The sequence below is a fragment of the Pan troglodytes genome, chromosome 10 (genome assembly GCF_028858775.2).
Source record: "Pan troglodytes isolate AG18354 chromosome 10, NHGRI_mPanTro3-v2.0_pri, whole genome shotgun sequence".
Taxonomy (NCBI): Eukaryota; Metazoa; Chordata; class Mammalia; order Primates; family Hominidae; genus Pan; species Pan troglodytes.
In genome coordinates, this window is record NC_072408.2 from 66,075,983 (window position 1) to 66,100,535 (window position 24,553).

Below are 24,553 nucleotides of genomic sequence, written 5' to 3' on the forward strand. Positions count from 1 at the left end.
CTAGGAGAGGAAATGAATCTTGATTTCTGGGATATGGTCAGTAACACTAAGGGAGATGGTCCCCAAGAAGAGGAGTTTTAGTATATTAAGAAGGATGCAAGATTTAGAGTTGAACTTAGGCTTGATCCTAGTTCTGTCCCATAAGAGCTGTGAGATCAAATTTTCAGAGTCCTGGCTTTTTCATATGTGAGATCAGTGTGATTAACCTGATCTCACATATGAAAAATGTTGTTGTATTATTAGGTTGGAATAAAACTCTTTATAAATATTAAGATACTATATAAATGTAAAGTACTTGTTATTAATATTGCCCCAAAAGGTATAGGGCTATAAAATATTAAACTTAAAAAAATTGGTCATAAATCTAAAATGATAGGATGAGTCATGCAAAATACATGTTAACACAGGCCTGCCTAAGGATCAAATATGAAAAGAAATTATTCAGTGTTATCTTTAATTGGAGATGTGATTAGGCTTCAATGACAGTAGATGAAAAACAGGATTATGATTTTTGTTTATATTAGGAAATCATATAAGCATATTATTTGTAAGCAATTATATATTTATGTATATAAATATATAACCATATATATTTATAATTGTATAAGTTATATGTGACACCAATTCATATCATGCTGAATTTTTCTTCCTGAATTCTTATGCAGAAATATTTGATACACTAACATTTAAATTGAAAATAAGCTAGAAAAAAAGTGTTTCTGGTTTTATTCTCCTGCCAGTGGCCTCTCTTTACAAAAATGCCAAATTGGGAAATGAAGACATGTTACATGAAACACTTGTATTTTTTAAATTCAGAATTCTACATCAGCTCAGGCCAAACTGAATGACTTCAGCTATGTTGGTACAGAGCTACATCTGAACTTAAATACATTTCTAACAACACTTTCTGCTTACTTCATCATTGAGCTCTCTCTGAATGTTTCTTCATTAGATGGTGGCCTAGCAAGTCGCCTACAGCAGATTCAAGTGCATGTGTTAGAAAGAGAGGTCTGTGAACACACTTACTATTCTGCCCATCCAGGAGGGATCACAGAGAAGATGATCTGTGCTGGCTTTGCAGCATCTGGAGAGAAAGATTTCTGCCAGGTGAGAGGATTCTGGTTTTATACAGGAAGGTGGAAAATTGCCATCTGCTGAAGAGTTTCTATAGACAGGAGAAACCACTGCTGAAATCACCAACTTGTCACGTGCTTCAATATCATATCCCTGCATAAAGACCAGTGGGGCAACAGAAGTAATAAGTTAATCCGAATTTGCTGAGATGTCAGAGAGTGGCTGGAAGCAGCTGTACAGCGAGAAAGGCCGGTGGGTTCATAGAGGAGCTGGTGAGAAGGGAGGAAATGGCAGAGCTTCTAAGCAGGCCTGAGCAAGGGAAGATGTGTTCAGGTATAAATAAGGCTTTGGGAAAAGGAATAACAAAGAAAGGTTCTAAACTTATGTGTCCTACTTATGACTTAAAAGTTTTATTGTTTTAAATTATCATTAATCTCTGTACTCTCACTTAATTTTCCACCACAACTTAAAATAATCACAAAGATGTCTATTGTACAAGCTTGATATTGGCAAGTTCATAATTAACTAAGAAAAAGAATATGAATGAACAGATTGTAGAATGCCAGCTTTAACCTTCACAAAGTCAATGGAAGAATGTGACTTTAGATATACATACAACCTAAGAGTTCCTAACACTCCGTGTGCCCACCTCCAATCCCTGGTTTGGATTTGGGGCTACCCAAGTAAGGGAAAGTTTGGGTCCATAGGGGAGCCCAAATTCTCCAGACTTATCACTCCTGCTGGTCTGGCGTAGAGAGGAAAGAAAGAATGAATCTTGTTTCTGCAGCTCTTTGATAGTTTTCCCCACCACTCAGTCAAGAAACATGCAGCAATAGATTTCACCTCCACGAGGGAGACACAACTGGGCATTAATCTAGGTGGACGTCCTTCCATGTGAAAACATGAGAGAGGCAATGAAGTCCCCTTTAACACTGAATATAAGTTTATTGTCATTAACGCCTTCCTTTTATAATGTCAAGCCTTGCTTAAATTCCGTTTGAATTTTGCATATCTTTATTTGCATTCCCCAGAAGCAGACCCTGAGATAAGGATTCTGGTACAATGGTCTGTTTTAGGAATCATAGATATCACCGGTAGGAAAGGGAGGAGATGGTACAGCGAAGGGAAGGGAGCCAATCTAGGATGCATTATTAAGCCATCTGCCATAGTGAGGGCCTAATGCTTAATCCTGCAGGAAACTCAGGGCAGTGATGCTAAATACACGTGGTGAATTTATCCATCTGAGGAGCGAGGGAGCTGGGATATTTATGTACTACTTTCCCTTGAGCCATAGTTTGAGGGCTGCTGTGGGAAATGGCTGTTAATCCGTCAGCATTTCCCATACTTTAGGGTTGCCTCCTGGGCGTAGTGGAGAGTGGGGAAGACCCCAGGCACAGAGCCAGGACATGGGCTGGAAGATGTGAGGAATACGGAAAGTGCACTCCTGCTGTCTGCTAGAGTACATAAATGTTATCTGATAAAAATCACAAAAGTACTCTGAATTAATGTGTTCATTCTTCCCCTCAGTCTATTGTAGGATTTGAGGGATGGCTTTTCTTTCTTCAACAAGAAAATCACAACTAATTATGTTGTCTTTTACATATTTGACAGCATCTAACATTACAAGGTGAGCTTATTTTGTGCGGAAAGAAAAGAACTAGAGACGGTCTTAGAAAGATCCATGTCACAGGTGACCTAAATATCATGATCTCAGTTGGCACTTATCTTTTCAGTTATATACAACTGTCACTTTGGCTGCAGCATGACCAAATGTACTGCCCATATATGGGAGGAAAACTGGAAGTTGAGATTTTAATAAATATGGCTAGCTTTCTATTACAAAGAACACTGAGTTACTAGAAGCGTGACTTTAGAAACTTGCTTTGATAAAATAGTCTCTAATACTTCTATCAGGTAATTGATTTTTATTCTCCTGTGTATACTTAGAGGTAATAGACCTGATAATGTGCTTTCTCATCCAGGAAGGTGGGAATAATAATATTGGAATGCAGAGACATGGGGTTTTCAGATACGCAACGTAGTATCCTGTTATTCTTTGCTAACTGGCTTTCAGATTTTTTATTCTAAGTTCTTTTTTAATTTTTAATTTTGTGGGTATATAGTAGGCATATATATTTATGGGGGACATGAGATTTTGATATGGGGATACAAGGAATAATCACATCAGGGTAAATTGGGTATCCATCACTTCAAGCATTTATAATTTGTGTTACAAACAATCCAATCATATCGTTTTAGTGATTTTTAAATGCAGAATTAAATTATTATTGACTGTAGTTACCCTGTTGTGCTATCAAATACTATTTTTTTCCTTCTATTTTTTTGTACCCATTAATTATTCCCACTTCCCCTATACTCACCCACTACACTTCCCAGCCTCTGGTAATCATCCTTCTATACTCTATCCCCATGAGTTATGTTGTTTTGATTTTTAGCTCCTACAAATAAATGAGAACAGGTGAAGTTTGTCTTTCTGTGCCTGGCTTATTTAACTTCACATAATGACCTCCAGCTCCATACACATTGTTGCAAATGGTAGGATCTCAGTCTTTTGTATGGCTGAGTAGTACTCCATTGTGTATATGAACCACATTTTCTTTATCCATTCATCTGTTGATGGATACTTAGGCTGCTTCCAAATCTTGGTCATTGTGAATAGTGTTGCAATAGACATGGGAGTGCAGATAACTTTTCAATATCTTGATTTCCTTTCTTTTGGATATAGACCTAGGAGTGGGATTGCTAGATCAATGGTATTTGTATTATTTTTTTGAGGAATGTCCACACTATTCTGTATAGTGGTTGTACTAATTGACATTCTCATCAATAATGTACATGGGTTCCCTTTTTCTCCACCTCCCTATAAGCATTTGTTATTGCCTGTCTTTTGGATAAAAGCCATTTTAACTAGGGTGAGATGATAACTCATTGTAGTTTTGATTTGCATTTCTCTGATCAATGATGTTGAGCACCTTTTCATATACCTGTTTGCCATTTGTATGTCTTCTTTTGAGAAATATCTATTCAGATCTTTTGTCCATTTAAAAAATCAGATTATTAGATTTTTTCTATAGAGTTATTTGAGCTCCTTAAATATTCTGGTTATTAATCGCACATCAGATGGGTACTTTGCAGAAATTTTTCCCATTCTGTGAGTTGTCTCTTGGCTTTGTTTCCTTTGCAGTGCAGAAGATTTTTAACATGATATGATCTTATGTGTCCATTTTTGCTTTGGTTACCTGTGCTTGTGGGGTATTACTAAAGAAATCTTTGTCCAGTCCAGAATCCTGGAAAGTTTCCTCAATGTTGTTTTTTATTAATTTTATAGTTTGAGGTCTTAGATTTGAGTCTTTAATCCATTTTGATTTGACTTTTGCAAATAGTTAGGAATAGGGAACTACTTTCATTCTTCTGTATAAGGACATCCAATTTTCCCAGCACCATTTATCAAAGTGACTGTCCTTTCCCCAATGTATTTTTTTTTGCACTTTTGTCAAAAATGAGTTCAATGTAGATGTATGGATTTTTTTTCTGGGTTTTCTATTCTGTTCCATTGTTCTATGAGTCTGTTTTTATGCCAGTACTGTGCTGTTTTGGTTACTATAGCTTTGTAATATAATTTGAAGTCAGGTAATGTGATCATTCCAATTCTGTTCTTTTTGCTCAGGATTGCTTGGCTGTTCTGAGTCTTTTGTGGTTCCATATACATTTTATGATTATTTTTCTATTTCTGTGAAAAATGTCATTGGAATTTTTTCTAACTTCTTTTCATCTACAAAGTCATAGATCTCTATCTTCACAGAATAATATATGTCCTCAGCCACATTGATTTGCCTTCTAGCCTTCCAACTGACCATATCTTGCCTTAGAGCCTAAGCCCAGATATATCTTTTGCATAAAATGTTGTTCCTCCAGGTTTTTGGAAAGCTGGCTCCTTCTCATCCTTTATGCATCAGCTCAAATGTTATTGAAACTGTATACACATACATGCACATGTAAGCAAACATATAACTACCTTTATTCTTTACCATTCACCCTGAGTATTTCCTTTATAGCTACTATTAGCATCTTATTTGTTTATACTCTGTCTTACTCGGTATGTCTGGCTCACAGTAGGCATTGAATAATTTTTTAATAAAAAATATTCATTTGTGGCCAGGTGCAGTGGCTCACACCTGTAATCCCAGCACTTTGGGAGGCCAAGGCAGGCGGATCATGAGGTCAGGAGATTGAGACCATCCTGGCCAACATGGTGAAACCCTGTCTCTACTGAAAATACAAAAAATTAGCCGGGCTTGACGGTGCGCATCTGTAGTCCCAGCTACTCGGGAGGCTAAGGCAGGAAAATCGCTTGAAACCAGGAGGCGGAGCTTGCAGTGAGCCGAGATCACACCACTGCACTCCAGCCTGGGAGACAGAGCAAGACTGTCTCACCAAAAAAAAAAAAAAAAAAAAAAAAATTTCATTTGTTTGCTGAATATTTACTATGGACTGGACCATATGATAGGCACTGGCAAAAAGAGATAAATTGAACAGGTTCCCTGTATCATGGAATGTTTGTAATTGCCTGAAAAATGATGTATTGGCTATGCATTGGTACTGAAAAAAATCAATGATTTAAAATAAAACACTTGACTGGATACATCAGACCATTGTCCAACTGGAAACAACTGGAAGGGGGTTTTAAGTATAATTGTTATGTGAAAAAATTAGGCCCAGAGGAAAGGTTAATTGTTCTACATTGCAGACTAGCAACTGTATCTCTTTTTTCCCTACTTAAGGTTTCTTCTGTTAAATTCTTTATATAAAGTAGATATTTCAAATATGTACCAGCAATTTATGTGCTATCAAATATGTACACAATTTATCTTACAAGAAGACAAATAAAGGACTTAGTTTGGTCCTAAATACATTTGTGTTCATCCACTTCCTGCAAAAGACCTGATTAAAAATTGGAAAGCCTACCCTAAAACGATGAAAATCCTATGTATTAAGGCTTGGTTTGATACAACTGGTTTATAAAATTTCACCGTAAATTAAGCAAACATTTATTTAGCATGTGTTAGTGCTGGATATTGTGGTAGGTTTCCTAGGGTACAAAGTTGAATCAGATGCAGTGCTTACCCTCAAATGGGGCACATGTTGTAAATAGAGACATAAACAAGGGCATGTATTTGGTGCTGCCATTGATTTTCACATTGAACCTCAAGAGACATGTAGAAGATGTTAGTGCTAATTAATAGATAAATGTGTGTGATGTACATATTTTGGTTCCCTTAATAACAATACCACTGTTTGTTTTCTTCAAAATCTCTTTCTGCTTATAATTTGTCAATTTAAACAATGCAAATATTGAGAGAAATATTCAAGAGAGACGCTTCCATCTACGAGAGCTTCTTAGTGCTTGTGGGTAGTATTTTTGCCTTTTGAAATGTGTTTCATCATGACCAAATTAGCCATATCTAAGAGAGTACAAAAAATTAACTGTAAGTTAAATTTCCATGTGTCTTTCCTTGAATTCAGTAATTATGTAAGCCAGATACTAGAGCAGTTTAAGGTAGTTCCATTAATGAACATTTATCAATTTGGTGGAAGGGAAAGAGCACTGAACTTTGGCAGGTGACATGGACTCAGATTTTACTGCTGCTACTACCTATGTGTGTGAAATGGGACAGGTCACTTATTTCTCTAATTGTAACTTTTCACATCTAATATCCTAGTAAGTTAAATTAGCTTGGCCCTTAAAATCTTCGAAATTGTGTAACTTTGGTATCTGCAGGTAAGCCAAAATAAAATTGGAATACTAGAATTAGAATGAATACATTTTAATAGATTTAAGTCAGCCTTTAACTTTTCTTCACCTCACCACCAACACCCTAATTTGTCTGTGTATGTCATAACTCTACTCTTTGATCTGATTAGATTGTGTCAAGAGTGACCAGTGATAGGGAAAACACTACATTTAGAGGTTACCACCCAATGACCCTAACCCGATTTCCTTAAAAAAATTAAAAAAAAGAAAAAAACAGGCAGCACATTTCTTGTGATGGATCCATCTGAGCCACTGTGCAGTTTTCTGATTAAATTTTTATTTTAAAAAGATGCTTGAAATCTTAAATATTACAGTTTTACTAATTGATATAATTTAAAGACTATCTCCCTCCGATGGGGCTGGGAAGATTTAGTAATGTAATTGTTTTCTTTTTATGTGAACTAAGCTTTATCTTCACCCTGGAATCAAATTACCATCTGATTGTTCATAAATTTTGTTTCCTTTTGCAAAACAGTGAATAGATAGTATGTAAAGATGGAAATTGACAAAACAAATCTTTAAGGAATTAAACACATTACAAATACATTATTGGTCAATCTTGTTCTAAAAACTGAAAGCAGGAGCTTCAGATTAAAGCAGTTTTCTAAAACATGTTTTATCGGTGTTTCAGGGAGACTCTGGTGGGCCACTAGTATGTAGACATGAAAATGGTCCCTTTGTCCTCTATGGCATTGTCAGCTGGGGAGCTGGCTGTGTCCAGCCATGGAAGCCGGGTGTATTTGCCAGAGTGATGATCTTCTTGGACTGGATCCAATCAAAAATCAATGGTAAATTGTTTTCAAATGTTATTAAAACAATAACCTCTTTCTTTAGAGTGGGTTTGGGAACAGTGAGTGTGGTATAAATTCGCATGAAAGAGAAAACCATAGAGTAGAATTTCATTTAGTTACTAAACACACTAAAATGCAAGATTCTGCAAAATAAGTTCTCCCATGTGTAGAGTTAAACTGACTTTTCCTTAGGCTGCTTTAATCCTGGATTTGTTTCTTTTTTGTTTCTTTTGATAGTGGCTGCTTTGGTGCCCACTATATTTTGTTCTCAGGCTTTCATCTTTATTTTTAACATGTTCTCCCCAAATACAGGTCCTGCTTCACTTCAGACAAATAATAAATGCAAAACCTTAAAACAACAATTGCCACCACCCACACCTTCACCAGAGAGTGCATCTTGGCCAGGTAATAAATGTTTACATTATCCCATTAATACTTTCAGCCAGAATTTGGCAAAAAGCATTGTCTGTCTAGCTTTGCTAAATTTTCTATGGAACACTATAACCTCTGTGTTTTCCTTCTGGTTGGTAGTTTTAGCTGAAAGTGGGGAGAGTTGTTATTAAGATTGTTGGAGATCATTCCTACCCCAAAGCTAGACCTGTTGCAGATTTTAAAAAAAATCTTGTGGTTGTGAACCAGTGCTTGAATATTGGAGAATTACATAGAATTATTTTAAGCTCTGAATCTGAATAAAAGTCCTTCTATATGCAAGTATCTTGCCTAGGTAAAGACCCTGGGTATGAGATGACCAAGACTAGCGTCAGCATTAGTATTTCTCTTCATTCTTCCACAGTTGCCACTCTCTGTTTGATAAAAGAGGATTTTGATTTTTAGTCAAAACTAACAGCAATGGAGGATTTGAAATCTCTAATAGACTTGTAGGAAGATGGAAGTTCTATTTTATTATCACTCTTGGTTTCCAAATGGTCAGTCTTTCTTTTGTTGCCCACATCTTCCCCAATACATTCAACCCCAGTAAACAACTAGTAAGAGTTTAAAGAAAATGTAAGATATAGAAGGTAGAATTGCAAGAGTGATGACTTTGAGTAGAAGAAAGAAGATGAGATCTAGTACCCAAAAGGAAGGGATGGTCTTAGATAGGAGCAAAGTACATATCATCTATAGTTAACTGATGGAAGGCAGGATCTTGAGGCACCGGTGCAGGTATGAGGTGTTTGGGTATAGATGGAGATTGGAGCCTGTGGAATTTCTCTTCTGATTGCTTCTTTTTCTTAGCAGATGAACAAAAAGAAGAGGTTGTTCAAGAAAGTTTGATTTTTAAGAGAAAAAAGGATGACATATTTCTCGAGAAAATGACATAGTGAACTAGAAAGATATAGTAGGATTGCTGGGTAGCATAAAGGCCCCCGAGATGAATGATCATAAATTGAGAGAGCAAAATGCCCCCAGTTAGCTTAGTTGTATGTTTTCCTCTGGATGCACTGAGGTAGATGCAGAGTAGGTAGAGGGTAGACTTAATCAAAGTGGAGTATCCCCAAGTATGTGAAGGGTATAAGGGAATTCAGAGTGTATGTGAAAAAGTGGTTAAAATGATGGATCATTGGAATTTAGGATGGGTAAGGAGTGAAACAAGGATGACAGATTTGTTTGGGACAAAAATAAGGTGGTAGGATAGATAAATTATGAGTCACAAAAGGCGGAAGGAGTATTAAGGGAGGCTGAAAAGATGGAAGGTTGTGGTTGGAGAAAATGGTTCCTGAAACCGAGATTACAGAAGGCTTGGAGTTATTGCTACTGATCAAGTGTCTAGGGGCTGACCATAAGGATAAGTGGCTGAGGTCAGGTGGAATACAAGATCACTGGAGGAAAATTGAGGAGCTGGGAAACTTCAGTGCTGGAATCATCATGTATATAGTGATTGAAATCAGAAAGAATTATGACAGGAAAAGTGTTGGAGAAAATGACCGCTAAAATCTTCCAGGAATGAGGAGTGGACCCAGGACAATTTGTCTGGCAACATGAGTCAAAGAGTCAAAGCTGGGGATACATAGAGTTAGGTTAAAAGTAAATCTGGACTTGGGATTGAGACAGAGAGCAGACTTGGGTCCAAGATCCTATAAACTATTGATTTCAATGGACTGAGTTAAATGAATGAATTCAGTGAGTGCCTAAATAGGTTAATCCATGTAAGGCATTTATAACAGGAAGGGTCTGACCTGAGATAAGGGTCCATAAATGGTGGTGACAGTGCCATCTAATGTATTTTTTGAATGACCTTATTCAGGCCATTAGAAAATGAACATTGTTAAAATGTAAAGAAAATGTTTCTCTTTTAAATATGTTCAGAAATGGTTATGCATGCCAAAGAACTTTGAAAGTTTTATATACGGAAAGGTGTTGCTTTGTTTTTATTCTATGATTATTTTCGGAGACAAAATGTTAGGACCATGCCATATTTAACACCCACCCACTCCTGCTACTAACTTTTTACACTAGGGAATTAATGAATCTTAGCAATGGTTTCTTTCAATTGTTACTCCCATTTATAAAAAGTCTTGACTTGTTGGTAATTCATGGCTGTATGTGATTTCCGGTCAGATTTTTCACAGAGGATTCATATAGAGAGGGAGAAAAACTAAAAAGATTAGAAAGACAGGCTGAGGCCAGACTCTGAAAGATCTTGCAAGCTGAACTACTTTAGTTGCTTTCAGCAGGAAAACAATTTGATTTTTTTTGTTTTATACACCATTCCCAGATGGTAGGGCAAGGTGAGGGAAGATTATAGACTGAAAAATCATTTAGTTTACTATTAAATCAAAACGGTAAATAGCTGATTAGGTTCTTGTAGCTGTACAGATAAAAAAAGAGGACTAACAAAGAAATGACAGAGAACCAAACAATGGAATAGAATCCTAAGTTTTTGTAGCACTTCATTTCCCTTATTCTACTTTTCACCTCTACTGTTAATAAAAGCATGTTTACGTACCTCCTCCTCAGTTACAGTATTAATTTCTCTAGGGCACAGCATGCATAATTATGTATTCACTAACACATACATTAAAATATGAATATAGAATATTTCATTTTTTAATTGCTCAGAAAGTTTTTGTCAAAGGAATAGACATAAAGGAAGAAGAGAGAGTTAAGGACGAAGCCCTGATGAGGACATAAGAGAAGCTGATTGCTGAGTCAGCGGGCCATGGAAAAACTGGCACCCAAACTGCAGGAGGTATCCCAAAGGTCCAAAGGTGCCCTTGGACTTAGCAAGCTGAAGAAGTGAGACATCTCAGTATATCCAGCAAGTTATCTTTTTCATGACCTCAGTCACAAGCTCAAATGAATGTAATCATTTGTCCCAGCAAGTTCAGCTAATTTAGTGAAGCTTTGAGGAACAGGTCTTCAGCTGCATCTCAAAGAAGGAAGAAAATGAAAATCTGCTGGGTATAGAGAATGCAACCTACTGTCTATTTTCTAAGAAACTTTAAAAATTCATTTAAAACTGATTCAAAATAATTGTGATTTAAATTCTACCTCTATAATATCATTTCAAGAAAATAAGACACATTAAATAGAATGGTTTTCTAACAGAATAATTTGTAACTGACAGTAACAAAGTCTTAATTTTCTCCTTGCAAGCTTAGATTTTTCAGTCTTGTGATAGAATCTGGTTTTTCTTTGCTTTATTTATGTTGGTCCCTGGTGTCTGTGTGTTCTGAATTGCAGGTTGTTGCTCTGAAGCAGAGCTAGAAAAGCCTAGAGGCTTTTTTCCCACACCACGGTATCTACTGGATTATAGAGGAAGACTGGAATGTTCTTGGGTGCTCAGAGTTTCACCAAGCAGTATGGCAAAATTTACCATTGAGTATCTGTCACTCCTGGGGTCTCCTGTGTGTCAAGACTCAGTTCTAATTATTTATGAAGAAAGACACAGTAAGAGAAAGACGGCAGGTAATCCTTCCTGGCATATAAACTTCGTGCTAGGAGTCTTGGTCCATGTAGGCAGCTTATGATCAGGAATGAGTCTGACTTGGTAATAATGTTACCAAAATGTTGATCCATGTAATAGGAATGCTTTTTCCCTTGTAAACACACTTAACATTTTCTTTATTATTATTATTATTATTATTATTATTATTATTATTATTATACTTTAAGTTCTGGGTTACATGTGCAGAACATGCAGGTTTGTTACAAAGGTATACACGTGCTGTGGTGGTTTGCTGCAACCATAAGCCTGTCATCTACATTAGTTATTTCTCCTAGTGCTATCCCTCCCCTAGCCCCCCACCCCCCAACAGGCCCCAGTGTGTGATGTTCCCCTCCCTGTGTCCATGTGTTCTCGTTGTTCAACTCCCACTTATGAGTGAGAACATGTGGTGTTTGGTTTTCTGTTCTTGTGTTAGCTTGCTGAGAATTATGGTTTCCAGCTTCATCCATGTCCCTGTAAAGGACATAAACTTATCCTTTTTTATGGCTGTATAGTATAACATGGTGTATATGTGCCACATTTTCTTTAACCAGTCTATCATTGATGGGTATTTGGGTTGATTCCAAGTGTTTGCTATTGTGAAGAGTGCTGCAATAAACATACGTGTGCATGTGTCTTTATAGCAGAATGATTTATAATCCTTTGGGTATATACCCAGGAATGGGATCGCTGGGTCAAAAGGTATTTCTGGTTCTAGATCCTTGAGGAATCGCAACACTGTATTCTACAATGGTTGAACGAATTTACACTCCTACCAACAGCGTAAAAGTGTTTCTATTTTTCCACATCCTCTCCAGCATCTGTTGTTTCCTGACTTTTTAATAATTGCCATTCTAACTGGAGTGAGATGGTATCTTATTGTGGTTTTAATTTGCATTTCTCTAATGACTAGCGATGTTGAGCTTTTTTTCAAATGTTTGTTGGCCACATAAATGTCTTCTTTTGAGAAATGTCTGTTCATATCCTTTGCCCACTTTTTGATGGGATTATTTATTTTTTTCTTGTGAATTTGTTTAAGTTCCTTGTAGATTCTGGATATTAGCTCTTTGTCAGATGGGTAGATTGCAAAAATTTTCTCCTATTCTGTAGGTTGCCTGTTCACTCTGATGAGTTTCTTTTGCTGTATGGAAGCTCTTTAGTTTAATTAGATCCTATTTGTCAATTTTGACTTTTGTTGCCATTGCTTTTGGTGTTTCAGTCATGAAGTCTTTGCCCATGCCTATGTTCTGAATGGTATTGCCTAGGTTTTCTTCTAGGGTTTTTATGGTTTTAGGTCTTACGTTTAAGTCTTTAATCCATCTTGCGTTAATTTTTGTATAAGATGTAAGGAGGAAGGGGTCCAGTTTCAGTTTTCTGCATATGGCTAGCCAGTTTTCCCAGCACCATTTATTAAATAGGGAATCCTTTCCTCATTGCTTGTTTTTGTCAGGTTTGTCAAAGATCAGATGGTTGTAGATGTGTGGCATTATTTCTGAGGCCTCTGTTCTCTTCCATTGGTCTATATATCTGTTTTGGTACCAGTACCATGCTGTTTTGGTTACTGTAGCCTTGCAGTATAGTTTGAAATCAGGTAGTGTGATGCCTCCAGCTTTGTTCCTTTTGCTTAGGATTGTCTTGGCTATACAGGCTTATTTTTCAAAAGCATTTCTATACACCAATAACAGACAAACAGCCAAATCATGAGTGAACTCCCATTCACAATTGCTATAAAGATAATAAAATACCTAGGAATACAAGTTACAAGGGATGTGAAGGACCTCTTCAAGGAGAACTACAAACCACTGCTCAAGGAAATGAGAGAGGACACAAACAAGTGGAAAAACATTCCAAGGTCATGGATAGAAAGCATCAATATTGTGAAAATGGCCATACTGCCCAAAGTAATTTATAGATTCAATGCTATCCCCATCAAGCTACCATCGGCTTTCTTCACAGAATTAGAAAAAAAAAATCCTTAACATTTTCAAGTACTTTGAATTGAGAAAGCAAATATACTTAAGGTTGAGTGTGTGTGTGTGTGTGTGTGTGTGTGTGTGTAGGGAGGGGGGAAAAAAGGCAAGAGGGCTCAACTTCTTCAAACATAGTGGAACCATGCCAGAATGCTGGAAGAATATATATTGTAAAAGAGCAAGTCAGAAGATGGTTAAAAATAGAGCAGGGGAGGAAGGTGAATGAAAAAATAAAGCAAAATACATTAAAGGCTTTTAAAGTGGCAGGATTGAAAAGATTTGGTGAAAACATGCCAGCCCTCATTTTTAATTTCATGTACAGAGAAACCTCTTTTTGTTCAACAAAACAAACTTGCTTCCTCCTGTTTGCACAGGTGTAATGAAAGCTTTTTGGCTTGCAGTAAGGAGGGATGTGGGAGGTGATTGAAATAATTTGGTTAATGGGGAAATCTGGAAAGAAAATAAATTGGTGTATGTCATTGTCCATGTGTGTGGTATATATTTATGCTTGACTCTGAAGTGCATAGAGGTCAGAGAAACTGCTCTGAGGGTGGGGTTGTTTTCTTAGGATAAACTCTGAGAGATTAAATCACTGGGTTAGAAAGCAAAAATGTTTGCTTAAAGAATCTTTCTTTATGATTACAACCTAATTTAGACTACAGTGACACAATTAATTAGCCTAACTGCTTGGCACATTTTCCCCCTAGAATCAGATCACCTCCTCCATCCCCTTTGATTAGAACTGCTCCAGGGCTTCTTGCAGCTAGAATAAAATTCACACTCCCTGGAAGACTGCCTCTCCATCAGCTCATGGGTTCCCAATACCTCTCATTCTTACCTTGGGGCCATTGTCTATTCCCAGCACTTTGAAGAGCTCCTTCTCATCCTTGTGCCTCATGTCCTTCAATTCTTGATGGAATGTCACCTTCTTAATGAGACCAACCTTGACTGATGTAAGTTGCATCACGCCCCTGCCTCCAGACTTCTCAGTTCCCTTTTCTTAGAGCACTTATTATCTTCTAACACATGGGTCCCCAACCCCCAGGCCGCAGACCACTACCAACTCGTGGCCTGTTAGGAACTAGGCCACACAGCAGGAGGTGAACAACGGGCAAGCATTACCACCTGAGCTCTGCCTCTTGTTAGATCAGTGGCAGCATTAGATTCTCATAGGAATGTGAATTGCACATGCCAAGGATCTAGGATGCCTGCTCCTTATGATAATCTAGTGCCTGATGATCTGAGATGGAACAGTTTTCATCCCAAAACCATCCCTCCCACTGTTTGTGGAAAAATTGTCTCCCACGAAGCCAGGTGCCAAAAAGTTTGAATTCCAGGGTTAAAAGATTAGAATCTAACACATTATGATTTTTTCATGATTATGGCTTATCTGTGTCTTCCCTATTGAGTATGAGTTTCATGAGAGCTGGAATTTTTGCCTGTTTGTATCAAGAAGCCTCAGTGCCTAGAACAGTGCCCAACACATAGAAGGCACTTCATAAATAAATGAACAAGAGAATAGTCACCTCCTGAAAGAGGGCCTCTCAGTCTAAAGCAGCATCATCCATTCCTTCCCACAGTCATTGTCTATTACATTGGCTTTCATTTCATTAGTAGCTTTGATCTCTCTATGAAACCATCTTCATTTACCTGACTAAAATGAAAGCAGCATCATCCATTCCTTCCCACAGTCATTGTCTGTTACATTGGCTTTCATTTCATCAGTAGCTTTGACCTCTCTATGAAACCATCTTCATTTACCTGACTAAAATGAAAGCTTCATGAGAGCAGAGACCTTTCTCTCTGTTCCCTTCTGTATACTTCCAAATGAGGTCAACACCTAGGGACTCGGACCGTTTTCTTTTTCATAAATTTTTGCTGAGTTTGTTTTTTGCATGAAGTTAAATTACTCTTCAGAAAGGCTAACTTAATTTTCACTGCCATTAGCAGTGCCTAGGATCTTCTTTCACCATGCCCAGAACCTAATATGTCAATTTAATAGGCAATTTTCCTTTAAAAATAATCATTAATGGAGATAATTTATTTTTTGCTTTTATTTTTTTGTTTGTTTGTTTTAAGACTGTGTCTCCCTATTTTGCCCAGGCTGGTCTCAAACTCCTGGGCTCAAAAGATCCTCCTAGTTCAACCTCCCAAATTCCTGGCATGTGCTACTGTACCCAGCTTGTTTTTTTAAAACTAATTGCCATTATCTTTTGTCCAGTTTTTAAATTTGAGTATTATTCTTTTTATTGCTTTATGAGCTTTATATACAAAGATATTTTCCTTTGTCATGTTTATTCTTAATGCTTATTCTTAATGTTGTTATAAGTTTATTCTTAATGCTTTCCTTTGTCATTTATTCCTAATGCTTATTCTTAGTATTGTCATTTGCTTTTGTGTTGTTTATTATGTTAATGTAAAAATTTTTTAATTTAGTTGTTTAAATGTATCCATACATGTCTTTGATCTTTGATTTTTAATTCATTTCTTTCATGCTTAAAAATTTATTCTGCATTCTGAGGTCAGAATCTTTAATAAAAAAAACTTTTAAAATCATGCTGAAATATATTTTCTCATATGGCAAAGTGACTCTATACCTGCTTCCTTTAAAAAAAAAAAGTCTTTTTCTTCCCAATTGATAGCACTATTTCAATAATATACTATATTATTATACAGAGAGACACATTTTCTGGGGAAACTTGCCTTTATCATTATTACCTATTGAAAACCATGCTTAACTTCATTGTAGATTACCTGAGGAATCCCTATAATTTTCCAACCTAGCATTTCTTTAATTTTTGAAATTGTCAGCTTGAACTTTGTGGAATTGTTCTGTCCCTTCAGGTTATATCTAGGATAAGAGCAAGACTGTAATAGAAATATTATTCTTTACTTAAGTTGTATAGCATTCTTTACTATAAAATGCTATATTTCTTCCTGTTAAAGGTAGCAATTCATTTAAAAGTTACATTCACTTCTATTTGCTACAAATAAATATTAGGTCATTCTTCAAATAGTATTTCACCATTGTATACTTTAAAATGCCAACGAATGCTTTTTCTTCTTTTCTCTTTCTTGGCTCTAATCTCCTCCTTCCTTTCATCCCTACAAGTATTTGTGAAGAACCTACTATGGACCATGGACTGAGTCATCTTGGTTCTGAGGATTCAGTAGTGAAAAAAATAAAATTTTCTGCCCTTACCAAGCTTATATTCTAGCAGGGAGAAAACACATAATAAGATAAAATATATGCTATCTTAAATGGAAGAACTAAGGAAGAAAAACTGAAATGGGAAAGGAGAAAAGAAGTATCTGGGATGTCAGTGCCACATAGTTGTATGTAGTACAATCAGCAGATATCTCTCTGAGCAGGTGACATTTAAATAAATGTTAAAAAATGATACTGAATTATTCTTAGTTTAGAAGAGTTTGATCCTAAGAAACTCACAGGTTCTTTCCACACATGCTTAATCAGCCCTCTGAATCATTTTAGAATTATGATTATAATTTTCCCTTCTATCTTTGACTTAGGTTCTCAAAGCAATCAATAAAAAACTGACTATAGGGAAATAATAAATTTTCAGGTAGAAAATGTTTTCCATCATAGATCTTCATGGTGAGGTATTTTTAATAAGTAGGTTACTTTTCTAGGAGAAAAAGGTCACATCAGTCATTTTAAAGATAAAATAATTTGCTACCTACTGTCCTTCAGGAAGCACTGCAACATAGTAGATAATGATGGATATTGGATACATGGACCCAAGTTGAAGATCCTAGCTTCCCACCCAACTAGTTTGTGGCATTGAGTGAGTCACTTATGTTCTGGAGTCCCGTTTCATCATTTTACAGAATGGAATCAATTCCTACCTCGTGGGTTAAATTAATTGCTCGGCCTAAAATACAGAAACTGCTGTAAAATTTTCATTCTTATTTTTTACTAGAGTTCACTTTTTAACCTAGGTGGATTACATGGAAGAAGACTTTACTCAATGACTTTCATGAGTCCTGGACCGCTGGTGAGGGTGACATTCCATGCCCTTGTACGAGGTGCATTTGGTATAAGCTATATTGTCTTGAAAGTCCTAGGTATGTTTGGTTATTTTATAAACTTGTAAAGGCTAAAGAAATCAATATTACTCTATTTAGGAATATTTCCAAACATATACAACATTTTGAAAGAAATTATGTTTCTGTGGGGAAATGAGTATATGTTTGAAAGGAAAATCTACTTAAGTCACCTAAGATTTGATCAGGTCCAAAAGGGAAACTGCTCAATGGATAACTTGATTGAATTGTATATGATTTCTGAAAATGGCTAAGATATGTTCATTGCAAGATAACTTTTTTCTGTGGTTGCAATTTTATACCACAAAGAATGTTTTCTGTAGCTGTAAATTCTTGTGGCTCAGAAGATTTGGGTTCTAAATCTTAGCTGGCTGATTAGCTCTGGACAATTTATTATCTCTGATTAGAATTTTCTTTTAGTGATGTAATAAAAGATTAGAGTAAGTTTTGAAAACAAACTACACAAATATTAGATTCTAGTATTATAAATGTAAACAATGTAATTCAGAGTTGTCAGATTGAACTTTAGAATATGTAATTAGTGAGATTTTTTTTTATTCTTGATGTAGACAACTGAAAGCTAGTTTCCCCCCTTGGCACCTAAGAGCATTGCTGAGAATATGTTTTTCTAGACCTGTGTATACTGTATATTTGGAAAAAGTTAATTAAGTAATAAAGCATTTATATCATATGAAAGTTTTCTCTTGGAAGAATATATTAAGAATACTGCTTTCAGATGGAATTAGGCAGTTAACAGGTATTATCTATAGCTGTGTCCTATAATCTTCCATAGACCCTAGGCTATGTCAGAGATCATCTGAGAGATGTGTTTGTTTCCTATACCTTTTGAATATTTAAGATGGAGAAAATTTTCAGTGAAACCAACCACCTCCTAATAATTACTTGTTTTCCCAGGACAATTAGGGAACAGAGCTGTTTACCTTGATCTGAAAAGGCATATAGGAAGCCTGTTAAAAATTGGTTTTATTCTCATTTTCTCTGCTTCCTGTTCTTTTAGGTCCAAAGGACAGTAAAATAACCAGACTTTCCCAAAGTTCAAACAGAGAGCACTTGGTCCCTTGTGAGGATGTTCTTCTGACCAAGCCAGAAGGGATCATGCAGATCCCAAGAAATTCTCACAGAACTACTATGGGGTAAGGAAGTCATGATTATTATAATGGAAGAAGTGTGTGGAAAAAATTGCTTGACTGACATCAACACTTGGTATTTGCTTAAAACATTATTCTTCACCTTTTTTCCAAAAAGAATAGACTCTTAGGTAACCCCTAATCTATGGCTTTTAATATGGAAACAAAACAAAACAATATAAGAATGTCCTTGTTTATCAATTGTACTTTCTCAACAAAATAGACCATGTATTAGCAAAGTGAAAAGTCAAATCTTTACAAAGAATGTTGGAGGCTGATATAATGTATGTAAAATATTTGGGTACATAGTAGATACTTAATAAATGATGTGTGGGAGTTTGGGGCAAATTCTGGCACATATAGGTCCTTCAGATCTTATAAATTTTCAATCAGAATTTAAAACAATACACACAATTGGTCAGCCATTCATAATGTATGAACTTTATAAATTTTGGCAAATTACATATTAGATAATAAAGTTGATATAATTTAAAGTACAAATCTTTCTCTCTCACAACCATAAGGAAACAGACACAAAAAATAAGGCTCACTGGGGGTCAATAACATTGATGCATTAATTTCTGAGCAAAATAACTAACAATATATTCTGTTTAGAAATAATTTCTGACTTTGTTTCATCTATGCCATAGTTGCCAATGGAGATTAGTAGCCCCTTTAAATCACATCATTCAGCTTAATATTATTAACTTCCCGATGAAGCCAACAACTTTTGTCTGTCATGGTCATCTGCGTGTTTACGAAGGATTTGGACCAGGAAAAAAATTAATAGGTAACTGATTTCCCATGAATCTCTATGCTACTGATTTTTCTCTGATGAAACATGTTTAGATTGTTTCATATTCAGTATGTGGCTTACATGTGACATACACTAGTCTCTTCTTATAGGATGTTGAAATAGACTTACTGTTAAACTTGTGTCAGATTTAAAATTAAGATATAAAATCTCCTCAGGTTTAGTTAAAAACAAAGTCCAACAACGTTTCTTACATGGATCATACCTAGATTAAAATTGCTCAGAAATACTAAAAATAAAGAATGAATGAAGCAGTTTTAGACAAAAACACAAGAAAATTAAGACTATAAAATTAATAAGGCAAAATAATCACAGCAAAAGGCATTACATGAGTTTATCAATTGGTAGTAGTTAGAAGCCTGGTTACTTTAATTTAAACTCATTATTTTCTTTTTTTTTGGCACAAATCGTTGTTTTTATTTAATTTGGGAAAAACATCTTTACAAGTTGATAAATACTAGAATTGTCAATGAGAAAAATGCTACTGAAATACCTATTTTTCTCTTTGATGGCAGAATTTCCTAAATATTTGCATTTTCACATATTTTATCTCATACATTAGCTGACATTACTTAGTTGTATATGGATCTATTCTTAATAAAATAAAGAGAAAAACATAAAGAGAGGAAAAGGATTATTAAATTTGGTATTACAATTGTGTAGAAGTTTCCCCATCATAAAATTTCTTTTTTTAATTTATTTTATTTTATTATTATTATACTTCAAGTTTTAGGGTACATGTCCACAATGGGCAGTTAGTTACATATGTATACATGTGCCATGCTGGTGTGCTGCACCCATTAACTCGTCATTTAGCATTAGGTATATCTCCTAAAGCAATCCCTCCCCCCTCCCCCCACCCCACAACAGTCCACAGAGTGTGATGTTCCCCTTCCTGTGTCCATGTGTTCTCATTGTTCAATTCCCACCTATGAGTGAGAATATGCGGTGTTTGGTTTTTTGTTCTTGTGATAGTTTACTGAGAATGATGATTTCCAATTTCATCCATGTCCCTACAAAGGACATGAACTCATCATTTTTTATGGCTGCATAATATTCCATGGTGTATATGTGCCACATTTTCTTGATCCAGTCTATCATTGTTGTACATTTGGGTTGGTTCCAAGTCTTTGCTATTGTGAATAGTGCCGCAATAAACATACGTGTGCATGTGTCTTTGTAGCAGCATGATTTATAGTCCTTTGGGTATATACCCAGTAATGGGATGGCTGGGTCAAATGGTATTTCTAGTTCTAGATCCCTGAGGAATCGCCACACTGACTTCCACAATGGTTGAACTAGTTTACAGTCCCACCAACAGTGTAAAAGTGTTCCTATTTCTCCACATCCTCTCCAGCACCTGTTGTTTCCTGACTTTTTAATGATCGCCATTCTGACTGGTGTGAGATGGTATCTCATTGTGGTTTTGATTTGCATTTCTCTGATGGCCAGTGACAGTGAGCATTTTTTCATGTGTTTTTTGTCTGCATAAATGTCTTCTTTTGAGAAGTGTCTGTTCATGTCCTTCGCCCATTTTTTGATGGGGTTCTTTGTTTTTTTCTTGTAAATTTGTTTGAGTTCATTGTATATTCTGGATATTAGCCCTTTCTCAGATGAGTTGGTTGCGAAAATTTTCTCCCATTTTGTAGGTTGCCTGTTCACTCTGATGGTAGTTTCTTTTGCTGTGCAGAAGCTCTTTAGTTTAATTAGATCCCATTTGTCAATTTTGGCTTTTGTTGCCATTGCTTTTGGTGTTTTAGACATGAAGTCCTTGCCCATGTCTATGTCCTGAATGGTAATGCCTAGGTTTTCTTCTAGGGTTTTTTATGGTTTTAGGTCTAACATGTAAGTCTTTAATCCATCTTGAATTAATTTTTGTATAAGGTGTAAGGAAGGGATCCAGTTTCAGCTTTCTACATATGGCTAGCCAGTTTTCCCAGCACCATTTATTTAATAGGGAATCCTTTCCCCATTGCTTGTTTTTGTCAGGTTTGTCAAAGATCAGATAGTTGTAGATATGCGGCGTTATTTCTGAGGGCTCTGTTCTGTTCCATTGATCTATATCTCTGTTTTGGTACCAGTGCCATGCTGTTTTGGTTACTGTAGCCTTGTAGTATAGTTTGAAGTCAGGTAGTGTGATGCCTCCAGCTTTGTTCTTTTGGCTTAGGATTGACTTGGCAATGCGGGTTGTCAACCCGCAAGGATTTTGGGTGGTCAACCAACATTTCTGGACACCATGGGATACGTGGGACTTTGGGAATTATCTCAAATCTTTCTAAGACTCGGTTTCCTCATTTGTGAGCGGAAACACCCCACCACCATGCACACTATGGTCTATGAATTCCCAGTTTACTTAATCAAGGATACCAATGCGTAATGAAGTAAAAGCCCAGAGAAAGAGGATGTATGGCTTTTTGCTGGCCTTTGCCTTCCTAAGAAGGGCCCAGATACAAGTGTCACTCTCCATGCAGGTAGGGTCCTCTCAGAGTGGGTAAAAAAGCCAATTGCTAAACTGCTGTCTTTTTTATTCTTCAGATTTACAATACCATCCTAGAAGTAAGTGCATTAAGAATATTTGTGTTTCTATTTAGGAGAATGTTGATGAGCACTGAGCTTTCTTGGTTCCTAAGCCAATTCAGCACCAAGAAGACCACAGCTTCTTGTGGGGAGACTGCAGTATCTATGAAAATGATGTATACTTCTATCTTTCTTGCCCTACAGAACACCTGTTACCATGCACTGCCTCATGAGGTTGTTTTGAGAATTAAATAAGAGAAGGCATGTTAATCAATACTAAGAAACCAAGCTTGCATTTTATTTGGATTAGAAATATCTATTATGATTCCTATTCTTAAAATTGTGCTGCTTGGAGGAGTTTAGACTGTCTCCCTATTGCCTCTTCTATGGGTGAAAGGGCACACAAAGATTGGAAAAACAAAGAAATAAAGAAGGGGACAGAGAAGGAAGAGTACATTAGCAATGTCAATTATTACTTATAATGTTAATCAACTGTATATCTGTTCTTTACTTAGAATTAATTCATAAAACATACTATTTTCTATTTCCTTCTCCCCAAAAGTTTTATGACTCTATTTCAATTCCTCTAAATAAGGTTTACAAGCTCTGGGGTATAGGGAAGGTAAAAAAATATTTCTCTTCTACCCATCTATCCAGAGGAACAAATCCTGTGATCAGAAGTTTAGAACTTACAGCCCAACCTCTGGGTAGGGGAGAGGGACTGGAAATTGACTTAATCAGCAATTGCCAATGATGTGATTGATCATGTCTATGTAATGAAGCCCTCATAAAACCCCAAAAGGAGAGTTCATAAAGTTGGGTTGGTGAACACACGGAGGGTGCTGGGAGGATGGTGTACCCAGAAAGAACATTGATGCTCTGTGCCCAGTCTCCATATCTTGCCCTATACATCTTTCACTGGACTGTTCCTGAATTATATCCTTTGTAATAAATAGGTAAACACAAGTAAAGTGTTTCCCTGAATTTTGTGAGTTGTTTTAGTAAATTATCAAACCTGAGGAGGGGATCGTGGGAACCTCTGATTTATTGCTGGGCAGTCAGTAGCAATGTGATAACCTGGACTTGCAATTGGCATTTGAAGTGGGGAGTGAGGGCAGTCTTGTGAAACTGAGCTCTTAACCTGTGCAGTCCGTGCTAACCCAAGGTAGATAATGTCAGAATGGAATTGAATTGTAAGATACCCAATTGTTGTGGGGGGAAAAATCCCATACATCTGGTGTGAGAGGTAAAGTACCGAGAGTAGCAGTAGTTGTAGTAGAGATAGAGATTTTTCCTTTAGTTGGTGTAGAGAAGTTTGTTTTTTGCTTTTTGCTTTTTGCTTTTTGTTTTTTGTTTGTTTGTTTGTTTGTTTGTTTGTTTTTCTCAGACCATCTTAGCTTCATTTGCTGGAACTCTGGCAATGATACTGACAAAAGACATATTAAAAAGAGAAAAACTGAATTTTATTAACACATATATCATGCATATATGGGAAAATTCAGTGGTGAGTAACTCAAAGAGGTGATTAGAACTTGGGCTTATATATCATCTTAACAAAAAGAACAATAAATAAGAGAAGTGACAAAATAAAGGAAAAGGACTTTGAGCTTCTAAAGGCAAAGGACTTTGAGCTTCTAGGGGCGGCATATTGTAGGAAGGTGAATATATTGGGGACAGTTGTAGAAAATAAAAGTTACTTTAGAAAGATTTGTTATGTAGATTCTTCTGGTGCCATCTCTGGGCTGATAAGAGTCGAGATTTGTCTCTAATTAAGAATTGTTCTGCCCTTCCTAGTGGAGATAGTGGGAGGGCAGAGAGTTTTTCTTCTGTCTACATTTTATTTTCAATTGCTTTCTGCTGAAAATAACCCTTGTACCAGGATGGTATACTCTCAACCACCTCAGGGTTAAGTCAATGCTTGACCTCAGCAGATTATTTGATGAACATTTGACAGAACCAAATAGGATTTATCCCAAGAACACAAGGAAAATTGAATATTAAAATGTATTGTATATTAAGATTTTCTACTGTAAATGAGAAAAAATAGATACAAATTATATAGCAATTGTAATCTTAAAACCATAGCAGTAAAATGTAGAAGATATAATGGAAAAATTACTTCAATTACATTTAGTAATAAAAGCCATACGATAACTAGGAATAACCCTAAAATTTGAGATTTATTATTCAAACTATGAAACTTTATTAAGGTGCCTGTGTGGCACACAAATACATATAAACACACAAAGATTTGCATAGATAAAAGTACCATGTTCCAAAACTGAAAGATATAACTCATATTAATTCAACACAAGTTAATTTAAAAATATATTTTCCAACTAAATCCCAATGGAATTTTTTTTTCTGGAGGGATGAAGAGGAAATTAACTCTGAAGTTTATCTTGTAAAGTAA

General features: G+C 36.1%; 2 protein-coding genes across 3 annotated transcripts in view; one reads left to right on the forward strand and one right to left on the reverse strand.

Moving 5' to 3' along the window:
- Positions 1-23,510, forward strand: part of OVCH1 (ovochymase 1) — a 61,234-nt gene extending 37,724 nt beyond the window's left edge. The window contains exons 19-25 of the mRNA XM_024347914.3: positions 953-1,107; positions 7,539-7,695; positions 8,011-8,103; positions 11,383-11,607; positions 17,557-17,682; positions 18,680-18,815; positions 19,460-23,510. Coding sequence (XP_024203682.2) covers positions 953-1,107; positions 7,539-7,695; positions 8,011-8,103; positions 11,383-11,607; positions 17,557-17,682; positions 18,680-18,815; positions 19,460-19,607 — 1,040 coding nt within the window. The 3' untranslated portion in view covers positions 19,608-23,510. The remainder of the gene's footprint in view (positions 1-952; positions 1,108-7,538; positions 7,696-8,010; positions 8,104-11,382; positions 11,608-17,556; positions 17,683-18,679; positions 18,816-19,459) is intronic.
- The window catches only part of LOC134807576 (uncharacterized), an 81,659-nt gene that overhangs the window by 1,617 nt on the left and 55,489 nt on the right, over positions 1-24,553 (reverse strand). The window contains exon 2 of one of the 2 annotated variants that reach the window (XR_010148337.1): positions 1,027-1,227. The gene's annotated coding sequence lies outside the window, so the exon portion shown is untranslated. Of the gene's footprint in view, positions 1-1,021; positions 1,228-24,553 lie in introns of those variants that run through there. The other variant, XM_063786829.1, reaches the window with a different exon arrangement.